Source organism: Lacerta agilis, chromosome 5, assembly GCF_009819535.1.
Source record: "Lacerta agilis isolate rLacAgi1 chromosome 5, rLacAgi1.pri, whole genome shotgun sequence".
NCBI classification, from domain to species: domain Eukaryota; kingdom Metazoa; phylum Chordata; class Lepidosauria; order Squamata; family Lacertidae; genus Lacerta; species Lacerta agilis.
Window position 1 is genome coordinate 43,574,196 of NC_046316.1, and position 15,406 is coordinate 43,589,601.

General features: G+C 40.4%; 1 protein-coding gene across 1 annotated transcript in view; it reads right to left on the reverse strand.

Moving 5' to 3' along the window:
* Nucleotides 1–565: 565 nt before the first annotated feature.
* Nucleotides 566–15,406, reverse strand: part of PLPP4 (phospholipid phosphatase 4) — an 84,765-nt gene continuing 69,924 nt past the window's right edge. The window contains 2 exon segments of the mRNA XM_033149516.1: nt 566–1,249; nt 7,475–7,645. Coding sequence (XP_033005407.1) covers nt 1,050–1,249; nt 7,475–7,645 — 371 coding nt within the window. The 3' untranslated portion in view covers nt 566–1,049.

The following is a 15,406-nucleotide window of genomic DNA, read 5'->3' on the forward strand; positions in this document are numbered from 1 at the left end:
AAAAATGTGTTGTTGTTGTTTTCCACCTTCACAGTTCAGGATATTTTCGGTGTTAGGTTTTTTGTTTTGTTTCTTTAAAAAAAGGAATACAACTTGCTGTTTGGCAATGAGTTATTCAGCTTGAATGTAAATTTATGCTCTCAAGGGAAAGGGGGGAAAACGTTCCGCTAATGTGTTAATATTAAGAGTGTCCAAGTGATCCTATCAGTATATTTTATTGCCAGCTGAGAGTTCCAGGGTCTTTGCATAACTGGTGCTGTGGACATCTTGCTCAGGAATGACTGATGCCTGCAATCTTGGCCTCCTCCAGCTCTTGCTCTTTTGTATATTTAAAACCATCATTTCATTATAGTCAGCACAGAAGAACGATGCCAGACTTGATGGGCAGCACAAAGATATTTGCACTGCTACGTGTTAGACAACTGGGAGACATGCAGAATGCTTTTGTAACCGCATACAGAGTTATGAGACATAAAAGAAATAAACCTTCTTGATACATGTTGAAAGCCTTCGGAAAAGAAGGTGCGGTGTCAATCACAGTTCGTAATGCCTTTAACTTCTTAGCAGAAGATATTTAATCCCTTTGCAGTCGATATGGTCCATCCGAGTAAGAGTTGGTCCTGATCCGTGTTCTAGCTCAGCCACAGGTTCACTGGGTGGCCTTGAGCAACACATTCTCTTCCAGCCTCTGCCACCCATCTATAAAATGGGAATAATAATGACCTGCCTCAGATGGCTGTTGGTAAGTATGAATAAGCTAGCACTCTGCACACTGGAAGTGCCATGTACATAGAGATTAGTAATCATGAGCAGCGTCTCACGGATCTTAGTTCTGTATTTGTCCCCTTAAACAATCATTGCTTTTGCATGGAACAGAGGGTGTGGGAAACACAGGACAGAGGTGTATGAGGGGAAAGAAAAGGATATGGAAAAGTAAGGGGGGTATGGCAGAATCACAGCTGTTTAAGAGACATTTGTTATGCAGAGAGACCAGTTTGGATTGGCGGAATGTATGAAAGGGCTAGAAGTTCATCCTGCATGTGTATTAGTCATACCGGACCTTCTGTTATCCCTTCCAGAGGCAGGCTGGTTGCATTATCCACAGTGGGTGCCTCTTCTTTCTTCAGCACGGTCTGAGCAAGCAGACTGACGTAAGGCTTGTGACAAGACAGGTTACCCAACGGAGGGTAGTGTTGTCTGTAGCAAATGTAAGCAAACATGAGGCCGATGACCCCTCCGACAAAGGCATCTAGATGTGGGAGGTAAAGGAAAACAATATTTGCTAAAAAGTCATGTATTACTGCTAGAACTCTACAGCTAAGGGAGAAAGGGAGTGAGCCCCCAAATTAGATACAGCATTAACTCACTACGGCCTTCCCACCCCGTTCACATAGGGGGATAGTGCAGTTAGTGTGGGGAAGGTGGCTTGGTGGCTCTGCCCCACCACACCAGTGGGTACTGAACAATCTTCATGACAAAATGGCTTGTCTTCTTAAACTAGACTGCTAAAATGAAGTCAGCTTAGAATGACCAGAGACTGATTTTAAAAATGTAGAAGCTCACCTGGTTCCGGTCCTCAAAACAAATTCCTATGCTCTGCTCAGAGGCAACTTTTCCTCACATTAAAATTAATTGTTTGATTAATGCCTTGCTCCTGTTGGAGCTCAGGGTTCTAGTAAAACACAAGTGTCAGCCTTCCCCCCTCTGATTTGGATGAAATGTTTCTGGCTTTAATGTTAGTTATTACCTAGGGTTTTTATTTTGATCATCTTGTTATATTCAGTAAGTCAACTGAAACAAGCAACACACACACACACACACCAAAATTAAGAAAGGTAGGAATCACACGTGCTTGATTTTGGTTAGCCACCATGTTCTGTATTAAAAGGGACCTGGGATACTTTAGCTGCGAAATTCTTACACTTTAGTTTCGTTGGTCAACTTTTGACAGTCAGCAGAAGAAACTATACCCAGAGAATCCATCTTCAGATATTTATTTCCCTACAAGATTGATATTGCATAAAGAACAAGGCTGGGGTAACTGCCTCCCCGCCCCCAATACCCTCCAGCACTGTATTCTACATAAAAAAGGCAACCATCTGCACAGTTACATTCAGTGTAACAGTGTGAATTACACTGTTACAAGAGCCTATTAAACTCATGCATGTTTCCTGCATGTATTAGAGCCCCAATTTGCTTTATTTTGCAAATACATGTATTTAAATATATAAGGATTCTAAAGCTAGGGTAGCCAACCCAATGTTGTGGACTTCAACTCCCAACATCCCTGACTCATGGCCAGGCTTGCTGTGGCTTATGGGAGTTGTAGTTCATAGCATCTGGAGAGCACTACATTAGCTTTCCCTATGCAGCAGACTCCTCACTGCTAAAGTTCACACTCCAAATCATGGCGGATGGCAGCAGAGAGGTTGAAGAGAAACAAAACCCATAGAGGGTTCGTATACAATTTCAATGTGGTTATTAGCAGTGGCAGAAGACTACTGTGGAGTTTATATTATGTTTTTAGGAAGCCTATTATCTGGTAATGCTATTCCCTGAAAATCGCTTGCAAAGGTTAAGTGAGAATCACCACCTTAGTTGAACATATCTGCGCTGACCCTTTGTGAAACATATGATCTTTAATGACTAGTCCTGGTGCTAAAAATTCCACATATTCACTTTAGTAGTAACAACTACAATTGCCATGTGGATAGTATAATGACTTGAAAACACTTCATTATTAAAGCTGGTCTATGACAGTCATTCCATTCAGCAAAACCAGTCATCACACAAGTGCAGTCGTACGTTGGAAGCCAAATGGAAGCCGTCCTGGAAGTCCATTCAACTTCCAAAACATTCGGAAACCAAAGCGCAGTTTCTGATTGGCTGCAGGAAGCTCCTGCAGCCAATCAGAAGCCGCAGAAGCCCCATCAGACATTTGGTTTCCAAAAATAGTTTGCAAACTGGGACAGTCACTTCTGGGTTTGGAGCGTTCGGGAGCCAAAACGTTCGGGAACTAAGCTGTTCGAAAACCAAGGTACAACTGTACTGGGTTATGCTGTTGCTATTACATTGGTGTTAAGTAAATGAAATTTGTGCTTTTTAAGACCAACCCAAGCAATTTCCAAGCAACTGTAATATGAATAGATTTACAAGGTGGCATCGAACTTCCAACATGTTCATTATTTGAAACCACTAGAGAAAACTAATACTTTGTTCTATCAAGCAATTAAAACAACAACAAGCCATGCTGAACAATACGTATTTGTTTAATTGATATTGATGACTCACAGCCTCTCTCTGGGCATTATCACCAATTTGTTCCACCTTTATTAAATTCCTCTGCACCTATGTGTGCACTCAAATGAGGGGCTTCAGCTACTTATTGCTACTTTTATTATATTTGATACAACAAAACCAAGACATTTAACCAAGATATTAGTGCAATATGCTTTTTCTTGTTTCTTAATGCATGACTGCTTTCCACAAGGAAATGCAAAAGAAATATATTTAAATACATGGCATCGTGTTTATAGTCTTTACCCTCAGCTTTTTAAAAGTTCCTACACAGAATTTATAGTGCCCTGTCACTAAATAGCCAACATATTTCCTCTATTTGTGTTTTGCACTCATTATAATTAGCATTCAGAATTCTACTCCATCAAGAGAATATTCTTTCCCCCTTGAAAATAAATGGTGTCCCAAAGAGGATCAAACAAATTTAACACATGCAAATATTGGAGATTATCTTGTGTTCAAGAGATCTGTATGCATCTAAGGTTGTCAACGACAACAATATAGGAATGTGAAACAGTGATCCCCAGCATACTTGAAGAATTACACTTGCGCACATGCGCGCGCACACACACACACACACTTGTGCAACTAATTAAAAAAAGACATTTTGGGGGACACATGTATACAGCAACTATTTCATGCAATAAACTGAGCACTAATGTGCAGGATAATCAGGAACCTGAGAACATAAGAACTGCTGGATCTTATCCAGCAGTTCCCTCACAGTGGCCAACCAGATGCAGATGGAAAGCCATGTGTTTCCATTGTTAAAGGTAAAGGTATCTCTGACCGTTAGGTCCAGTTGCAGACGACTCTGGGGTTGCGGCGCTCATCTCACTCTATAGGCAGAGGGAGCCGGTGTTTGTTCACAGACAGCTTCTGGGTCATGTGGCCAACATGACTAAGCCGCTTCTAGCGAACCAGAGCAGCACACGGAAACGCCGTTTACCTTTCCGTTGGAGCAGTACCTATTTATCTACTTGCACTTTGATGTGCTTTCGAACAGCTAGGTGGGCAGGAGCTGGGACCAAGCAATGGGAGCTCACCCCGTCGCAGTGATTTGAACTGCCAACCTTCTGATCGGCAAGCCCTAGGCTCTGTGGTTTAGACCACAGCGCCACCCACGTCCCTTGTTTCCACTGTTACTTCAAGGGAAATACCTGTAGCTATGCCTCTTGAGTGAGAATCTTCTCCCGGGGTGGGCAAATATTTCCATGAATTTTATGTCAATTTGCTTTTTTAAAACATATAATTTCATGAGTAGCTAATGGATATTTTATATTTTTTATATACAGTAATCCACTTGGATATTTTTTGTCAATTAAGTTGTATATAAGACTTTAAAAACAAAAGCCTGAAAGCGGAACCTGAGTGCAACCACACTCTTCTCTTTCCTCTTTGTGGAGCTTCCATCAGCAGCTTGCAAACTAGAAAGCCATTTTACCCAATCCCCCACCTCAAATGAAAGGGCCTGTGACTTTGAACTTTTTGGAACTGTCTCAGAATTATTTTACTTTATTTTTTTCATCTCTCCAGTAAGGAAATACACAAAGGATGTCACAAGGAAAAGGCTGTTAGCCCAGATTTAATGCTTGACACTCAGAAGCCTTTTATCCATTATAATTATTTCTGTGTACCTTGTTGGGAAAATAAATTGCAGTCTTTTTTTTTTTTAAGGAGGGTGGAAAACCTTGTTAAAAGTAATTAGCGACCTGCTTGGAATTCATAATGGAGGAAGTTCATCTGCCATCATTCAACCAGTATGCTATGCTTTCCCATTAGAGTGGAAAGGAGCTCATCACATTAATTTAGTCAAACTTATATATGACTTTTTAGGTGTATGGCTGTCCTATTTGCCTTTCACATACAGTACCTGTGTCCCATATGCTATACTGATTGTCCCTGTTTGTTCCCCACTGGGCAATAAAGGCTGTTATCACAAGTAATTCAGCACAGTTGCCTGTCTCCTCTTAGTGTAGGAGACAATGACTGAGCAAGAAAGCCTGTAGCTGCATTTTACCGAGTCATTTAAGTCTCCCCATTCTGGACGTGGTCCTTTTAGGTAAGTGCTAAGGCCACCTGCAGAAAAACATGTTGTTAATACAGTCCTTGGTTTCCATCAAAAAGCCAACAGAGTTTTCCCAGTTCTACCTCCTTAAACTTCAAAGACAAGCATACACAGCCATAATGGACATAGCAGTAATCCCCTTGGGTACAGTCTATTTCCACCATACAGAAAAGGCTCCTGTAATTATCTGCCTCACAGCACACATTTCATTCCATGAATAATTCTGGCTTTTGGCACAGCAGATTTCTTAAGCACATATTTCTAGACTTACCTCTACAGCAGCCTTAGTTTTGCCTTTTACACATATACATATGCATACCCACAGACAGACAGACAGAGAGACATCGGGGGAAAGCATATTCTCTACAACGTATTATGTATGAATTTGACGACCACACTTTCAGGCCATGATATGAGATTAAGAGAAGACTTCTTGTGTGAGTAGAGCTCTGAAATAGTTTTCACTGAACTATCCCCAAGAGCCTTCCAACACACCCTCTACGTGCTCATTTGGATGCAAGACGCACTGTATTCAATGGGTCTTTTTCTAAACCTTTGGTGCATTTATTAGGGAGTTGCAGGACTGTTATCTGACTACCTTTAGACAAACTGGGTTTCTTCTCCTTTTTCTATATTATCTTAAAATGCAACCCTAAAGCTATTAAAGGATTCATTTTCAATGACTTAGATAGAGCTGGATCAAAACACCAGATGATAAATTATTCAATCCCTTGTCAAAAACGGTAGATAATCTACTCCCAGACCTTGAAAGTTTAAGGTAGGTTATCAAAAAATTGCATTAATAGGCAACACCCAAAATGTAGAGAACGTAGACATTCAGACACAAGTGCTGACTATAGCAAATGGTTTTTGTGTGTGTCTGAAAATAGTTATACATTTCCCCACTTCTTGAATAAACACCAGTGTACGCTGACAAATCACATTTAGGAGTCTATTAACAGCCATCTGTTTATTTCTAGATTCTGGGCATAAGATTCACCTGGGATGCTAATGTTCATATGAATGTAAACATTCACTATATTTTGGATTCACTGTGTTAATGTTATATCACCTATAGTATGATGTTAGAAATACAGTATTTATCTATATAGTTAAATACAGATCTAAACAACATTGATTCTGCTTTCTGCAGCAGAGGAAGCATCCTGAAAATACAGTTAAGCACCTGATGCCTGGATATAACACCTGATGATGTAAATCAAATACATGCATGCCTGTACCTCAAATCAGTACCTATCCATAGTAAAACATAACACAAAAATGGACACATGTAGGCTCAGTAAACTAACAGACCAGGCTCCTCAACCTCAGCCCTCCATATGCTTTTCGCCTACAACTCCTATGATCCCTAGCTAGCAGGACCAGCAGTCGGTGATGATGGGAAGTGTAGTCTCAAAACATCTGGAGGGCCAAGTTTGAGGAAGCCTGAGTTAGACCATCACTTCTTTCTACTTTATTATGTAAATTAAAAATATATTTCCAAAGGAATACCCTGGGGTCAGAAAAATTTGTAAGGGGGAGTTGGGGACAGCTTGGACCCTCGACAACTCAGTTCTGTTTACACTGGCTAAACTAACTGTAGCCAGAGATCTAGCTTCCAATTTGGAGCCATAGATCTTGTGAGTAAATTGCTGCTTATGGGATGCCCACTGGTGGAAGAGGCCATCAATACCAATTCCCCCTCCAACCTACATTCCCTTCTTTCCTTGGAAAATCTGTTCCAGAGGGTTGGGAGGACCCCGCCCCCCCGAGTCACAAGAGAAGTGGGATGGGGAAGAGGAAATTGTCAAAAACGTTCCACAAGCCAGAGCCTCTGCTGGATTATTCATGGAAGAGCAACTCTGAAATTGGAACAGATTCCACTTACAAGCCTACAATTACAAAACTGAACTGGGTCAAAAAAGCCTTAATTAATTACCTCTGCCCTGTATTTCATTTAAAAGATTTATTGTATTTTTAAAAAAAGACTATGTGTGGATACTGAATCAGAGCAGTGATTTATCTTTCCGCTTACTGTACATGGATAGAATTGCTACAGCAGACAAAGAGCAGGACAACTGACATAAGGGGGAGATTCCCATGGCTCACCTTGCCAATGATGCTTGTAATCGCACATGCGTGACAGAGCGATCATCATGGCGCAATACAGAGGTAGAATTGCTGCACAGAGCCGCCAGCTTTTCCCACGGCCTTTCTCGGTAAAGCAATGCAACTTCCCAGCCAAGTAGAAGGTGGTGAAGCCAAGGCCTGAAAATGCAACTGCCAAAGGAAAAAGAAAATGTAGAACCAGGTAGCAGATGAGAGTTAGCAGAATGATACAAAGAGGCTGCTTAGAGAGTTGTGCATCTAGAAATCCAATACTTTTGCTGCAGGGAAGCAACAACTAATGATGAGATCCTAAGCTCACAGTGCATCATCGTTAAGGATTTCTTATGATTTCCAACAACTGGTATTCAGAGGCATTTGTCTATATCTGCTCTCACACTACTTATTAGAGACTTACATTTTCTCCATCTTTTTTTATCTACAACCACCCCTAGGTACATTCTAGTTTCTTCCTGTTTTATTGCAATAAGATTCACCTCCACATCAATACCAGCATTGCTTAACACCTCTCTTTCCCCCCCCCCATGATATATCATGACACATTTCAATCATTTGTGAATATTTACATAACGTTACTCTGGTAAACATTATGTAAATATTCATAAATGGCTGGTATATGTCAAGATGCACATGTAATTGGGTTTAGGTAATGTGTGATGCTGACATTATTTATTTATTTTAAAGATGTCTCTACTATCTTTCTTTTTTAAAAATGTCAAAGTGGTTCACTTACATTTAAAAAAACCCACATACACACAGAATAAAACAAGCAATATGGCATTAGCTATAAACCATTGCAAATCTCTGTAAGCTTGTAGTAATGACCAGTGAAGGCCTGGGAGAATAATAAGAATTTAGCAGGTTCTGAAAGCAAAGCAACATTGGTGCCTGCTTTCCTTCAGAGGGGAGGTTGTTCAATACACTGGACTCCTCCACCAAAACAAAAAGGCCCTGCCCCTGCTTGCTGTGAGATGGATCTCAGCAGGCTGGTCCTCGGCAGGCTGTTTTTGAGGTATTTTTAAGGAAAAATCAGCAAAAACAAGACTGCCAACATGGGTTGCCATACGTCTGGACATTTCCCCTGATTTCTGCCCAGATACTGTTTCCAACTGCAGTATTCTGTGGTTGTCCGGGAAATTCCGGACGTATGGCAACCCCTCCAAGGGCCTCATTAGAAGATCTTAGTGACAGAGCAGGTCAATATGGAAGAGGGCCAGTAGTCGATGGTGGGCTGGGATGGTGGGGCGAGCTAGCACCTTATTGGCTCCACCGGTGCATTTGCACAGCAGAGCTCCTTGCTGCTTTTCCTCTTTCAGCTGCTGGTAAGTCAGGTGGGCATCTATATTCCACTCCACCCTAGCATCCACTACTGGAGAAGTCATTTCCTCAGATAAACTGGTTTAAGATTTATAGGTCAGTACCAACACTTTAAACCTGACTGTGGACAGCAAACCGGCAGCCAGCGCAGCAGCTCTTTTAAAAGCGGTGTCTCAGGATCATGGCAAGTAACTTCACTTAGCAACCTGGCCCCTCCATTCTGCACCAACAGCAGCTTCTAGACTAGTCTTAAGGGCAGATCCTTATGTTGTTCCTGGTATGTGATGCCTTGTACTCAGGTTATTGAGGTTGGCTCTGGTGTGTCTCCAATAAAAGGTAATTCCAAGACTCGTGGGATAACCAGTGAGGATTCCCCATCTCTAATTAAGGCGTTTCATTGCCAAAAGTGGGAACAAAAATAAGAAAAATAAATGCAATTTCTCACTTGATTCAAAGGCATTGCTTACAGGGTGCTCTCTGGCTATCCAAGTAAGTGGCAGTTGTGTTTACACATAGAGCATGTGAGATAATTTAAATGGAACAGCTACTGTTATTGCTCGCAAAGCACTTAAAGAAAAATCCCCATTAAATTCAAGTTCAAATCTAATAATTTACACATTTGATTTCTATAAACTTGTCACAGGCCTTCACTTGTCCCACTGTACATACCTTCCCATAAAAAATGGAGGAAATAATATAATTACTTCAGTGCACTACAGATGAAGATGCAATTTTAGTTGAAATTATAATAGATTATTTTTAATCATGCTCCAATTTGAAGCCTGCAAAGCTTTTGTGCACAATTACTAAAGAGCTGCTTTTTGCCTTTAATCACACCAATACATCACCTCTTTGAAACGAAAACAACAATGGGGGAACCCAGATACCAAATTCTCTCATGATGATTTCAGAAAAGTCTTGCAAAGATGCACCAGCAGCCCAATGTAGTGCAAGGAAGGCAGTTAGTGGAAGTAGCAAAATGCATAGACCACATCAACAGCTGATTTGCATGAAGGCATATAGGAATTGCAAGATAAAACCTAGGGGGAACACTGGTGAACAGATTGTCCCTCGACTTCCATGAGCACAAGCTGTCAGTTTTCAAAACCACAATTAAAGTTAGAGCAATTACTGAAAACCCCTCTTGTTAGGGGTTTGTCCCACCTCTGAAAAGATCTGTGGGAAATGCAGTGTGCTAAAACTTCTAAGCCTAACCAGAAGCATAAACTTCATCATGCAACCCTATTCTCATGAGATTGTTCACGTGAACACTTCTCCAAAGGGGTCAGAAAAGTGGGTGAATCTTTCTGTGGCCTAACACTTCTTTGGTATAATGTCTTCTTTCTTTTAGCATCAGTGAAGGTCAATTTTTACACAGAAGAAGAATCAGCAACTGCAATTTCCACCGAGATGGCAGGTTTTTACAGTTTTACAGTTATGCCTTGTCTAAAGATAAAACACCTGTCTCAATCAGCCTCCCAACTGAACTTGCCATCGATTTGAATCTGTGATTAAAAATGCATTTGTTTTGAGGGATGAAATGTGCCAAAAGCTTCAAAAGCAAATGCCATTTTGGCCTTTGTTTTCAGAAGCAATGCATGCAAGATAAGAAGGTTAACAAAACTCCAGTACTCAATAATTATGCCTTTGTAGGAGTACAATGCCCATTCTTGGCTGCTGGCAATTTAGGGAAAGTTTAAGTAAATGGAAGCAAATGGAGAAGGAAGCAAATGGTATCCTATTGGTTACTAATTCCTTTGTATTGAGCAATTAGGATAATGGTAATGGAGTTGGGCAGGGAAGATCTGGATTACAATCAGTCATTTGCCTAGCTAAAATGTAACACTCCTGGTTTAAACAAAGCATAGTATATTAAACCCACACTCTTGTTCTGCTTTCATGCTTCCTCCTCCCCTCTACTCTCTCATGCAAAATAAATAAGCCACAGTTTCCGATTACATCAGAACTGAGAAACTGTGGTTCAGTCTCTGACTACAAACCAGGATATCAAACTAGGGCTCTGATTGTCACTTGGTATCCTGGTTTGTAGTCAGAGATTAAACCGGAGCTCCCCATATGCAGATTCATCATGCAAAGGCTGGACTGGATGAATCCCAAACCGGAATTAAGATTGCTGGAATAAATACCAACAACCTCAGATACGCTGATGACACAACCTTGATGGCAGAAAGTGAGGAAGAATTAAAGAACCTTTTAATGAGGTGAAAGAGGAGAGCGCAAAATATGGTCTGAAGCTCAACATCAAAAAAACTAAGATCATGGCCACTGGTCCCATCACCTCCTGGCAAATAGAAGGGGAAGAAATGGAGGCAGTGAGAGATTTTACTTTCTTGGGTTCCATGATCACTGCAGATGGTGACAGCAGTCACAAAATTAAAAGATGCCTGCTTCTTGGGAGAAAAGCAATGACAAACCTAGACAGCATCTTAAAAAGCAAAGACATCACCTTGCCGACAAAGGTCATATAGTTAAAGCTATGGTTTTCCCAGTAGTGATGTATGGAAGTGAGAGCTGGACCATAAAGAAGGCTGATCGCCAAAGAATTAATGCTTTTTGAATTATGGTGCTGGAAGAGACTCTTGAGAGTCCCATGGACTGCAAGAAGATCAAACCTATCCATTCCTAAGGAAATCAGCCCAGAGTGCTCACTGGAAGGACAGATCCTGAAGCTGAGGCTCCAATACTTTGGCCACCTCATGAGAAGAGAAGACTCCCTGGAAAAGACCCTGATGTTGGGAAAGATGAAGGCACAAGGAGAAGGGGACGACAGAGGATGAGATGGTTGGACAGTGTTCTCAAAGCGTAAATTATGTAACTCACACGCTCCAACATTTCTGCAATTATGTCCTTGCGTAAATTATGTAAGCTCACACACGCCAACATTTCTGCAATGAAAATAGGGACATCCCATCCATAATGATAATTTTACTATTATACCCCACACACCCACACACCTAACTGGGGTGGAATCTACATACATATAAAAAAAAAACGCTGTGGTTTTTAAATAAACATTTTAAAAAATACATTGAATTTGGCATAGCTCTAGTGTCACATCTGTATATTGCAATTTACAACACATTAAAAACATTTTATTTGAAGCTGTATAACTGAGTCCTGGGTTGCCCAGCCACTCTGGGCAGCTTCCAACATATATAAAACACAATAAAACATTTAATATTTTTTAAAAAACCTTCCCTATACAGGATTGCCTTCAGATGACTCGGGCGTCGGATAATTTCATACCCTCCAACATTTATTCAATGAAAATAGGGACAGTATAAGGAAAAGTGGGACATTCCAGAATCAATCAGAAACCAAGATGGCTTCTCTAAATCAGGGACATCCCTGGGAAATAGGGACACTTGGAGGATCTGTAAGCTATGCATTTCACCACAGAGGACAGGCAGGCAAGTAATGTAGTGTTTGATGGAAGTTGAACTGCAGCAGAATGAAAATGGTGCTGAATGCAGTGAATACAGGGCAGGGCAGATACTTAGGCCTTCTTACATCTTTATATGCAATAAATAAATATGAATGATTTCTATTCATAAGAGGGTTTGGTTGCCGGCACACAGCTGAGTTCAAAGCATGATAAGTAATATTTTTGCTGGCAACTAACTTTTATGGTCTTTTGTAGAAGGCTTAATGTTTTGTTACACTAATCTTAGTACTACTTCCAATTGAGTGCCAGTGGTGAGAAAATATCCCATCTCATATAGAAGGGGAGACAGGAATCTTGTGCAGGGGTGCGGAGAGTGACTGTCACATTTGGGGGTACCTGCCACAGAGCTGTCTCAGGGAAGGGTATTGTAAAACTAGTGATTAAAATTGGTAAAATAGCTTACAAATCATTTTAATAATCTAAATGGGCACTTGAAGATGATAGATAGATAGATAATAGATAGATAGATGATAGATGATAGATAGATAGAGTAGATAGATAGATAGATAGATAGATAGATAGATAATAAGGATGATAGATAGATAGATAGATAGATAGATAGATAGATAGATAGATAGATGGATGATAGATATAGCTAGAATCATTAGAGTTTTCCTCCAGGCTCACAGAAACCAGAGATAATAGGCAGCTTCCTTGATGTTTAGCTTTTGCAGAACAGATAGTCTCTGGAGGGTTCCCAGAGAATGAGATTTTTTTCCTTTTAACTACACAAAGGCAACATGAAGAAGGCACAAATTATCACAATCCACAGGGTTTCCAGGCCTTATTTTATATAAAAAAGCAGGCTTTAATGCTTTTTTCCCCCTTTGAGAAAAGAACAAATGTTAAGTGGGGGTGAGGGGCAAAAGGCTGTGAAACAAATCAGACTGAAATGTATTACGACTGAATCAACAGACTATGTGGAGCAGTTAATGTCAGATGTGAAGTAGAATTTGTTCCTATAACTAAGAATTGCTTAGGAATGGAGTTGTTGTTTTTTAATTTGTTTGGTTTTCATTTAAGAGAACTGACCTAATTCACACCTCCTAGAGGGGTTTTTGTGTGAATGGTATAACAAATACCCGTAGTTCAGGGTTGAATTTTGAATTTGTGGGGAAAGTGGCTGAGTTTAGTTTGCTGGGAATGACATTTCAGGTTCCTTTACAACATCTCAGTGTCCCACATTGTGTTTTGTATAGTTGTAATATTTAATGCCATTTGATGCTGGTATGTTAGAGGGAAAACACTTGTGATGTTGTCCAGTCCACATATGAAATGGAGGTCTAATCTAGCTGTTACAATCAATATAGCTCTTTCCTCATCCCTTTATTAGTATTATATTTTGGCTGTGTAAAAACTGGTAAATATAGAAAGACTGATAGGATTGAACCAGAAGATGGATACCTGGCAAACTCTGCCTTAAATTGTTAATCATATTCCTTTAAGGCAAAGGGGAGTGAGGGCAAATATTGACACTTACAGTCCTGCGTACTGACCATCAAATCTTTCCTGTCACGTGGAGCTGCTACTCTTGTGCAAGATGACTAACTGAGGGAACCCTGCGGTGTAGTGTGGCTATGAAACTAATACAATTTTGCCAGCCCTAGCTTTTCTAGTGACATATTTATTGTTAAGAATGATTTCCCCATCTGTGCAACCATCCAAAATTAGGGTAATTTATCCAACCACCAGTGCACAAATGTTAGCAGAAAATGGTGGGGGAATGTAAGTTACTCAGCAGTTTGAAGGCTCTCCAGTCTTGAGATGCAATATGGATTTTGAAATTGCCAAATAGCTGTGCATTGTCTGTAGACTAATTCTCAGTTTGATAAGGTGAGGGTGTAATTAGTAAAATAAATAGGAGTGGTAACATTAGTCCTAAGGACTTTGGGGGTGCTGTTTCCTCTGCCACAAATTAGCTTTGCTTCTTCCAATACTATACTTTGTTTGACTACACTCTATAAATTGTGAGGTGATCAGTCTGTGACCACAATGTAATAGGGGCTTGTGGCACACCTGCACAGTTACAAAAATGGCCCAGAGGATGAGTCATGGCATATACAGAAGCCAGCTCTCTCTCTCATGTGCAACATACTGCTGCCAAGTACCTGGCTCAATAGTACAGCTGATTCCCAATAGCACAACTGATTCTGCATTCTCAGGGTGGGAAGGTGGTGAAGCATTTTTCTAATAGGAGAGCCTGCATGTACCCCATGATTAACCTTGTGTCCATAACTGTCTCGTTAAAACATTCCCATAGTTTTCTCAGCCTGTGCTCGGTTCACTTGATCTGTGATTTGAGTTCCAATTCACTCTGCGTAAAATCAAAGCTCTGTGTTTCACATTCATTCTTAGGGGAAATCTAAAAATGAATATACTTTTTTTTTCCCTTTGGGCAGAAGCGTATGAATTTGCAGGCACAGAAACTACTACAGAGTGGGTTAAACCTGATGGCACAAAAAATGCTTTTGTGAAAATTGATAAAAGACCCCTAAGGATGCTAGCTCAGTTCATATGAATGGCAAGGTATGGTCTGACTGGTGGTACCACTAGAATATTAGACATGCATGTTTTCCTCTTCCTTGCCACATCATGCACTCTGATTTGCTCCCTCACTTCCTTGGTTGAAGAAATCTATGCTCTGCCATTATATTTGCACCAGCGAACTATGGTTTTCTGCAAAGTATGAAGTAAGGGAAGGAACTAGAATATGCAAAGAGAGGGGAGCATACAAACCCAGATGTGGGAAATAGCAAAACCATAGCTTGCAATTATGTGAGAATCAGCCACTAATTGGTTTCATGAAGGACAAGGAGGCGGAAGCTTAGGCATGGAATGTAGCAACTCACTAGAGTGAAAAGGAAGGGGGAATTTGATGTTGTTGATTGAGGTAGGTTATGTACAGTCTGATCAAAATTATCTCATATCTTATTTTCTCAGCAATTTCTTCTTACCACAATGATTAAGGAAAATGACAAATCATTTGGATGACAGGTCACGAAGAAAGCACATTCAGTAATCCTATTAACCAAAGCAAAGTATATATTTTTAAATGGAAAGTATAAATTCATCACCTCCATCCAACCATGCAGACTCAAACACAAACAATTCTAATACACCTATACAAGCTA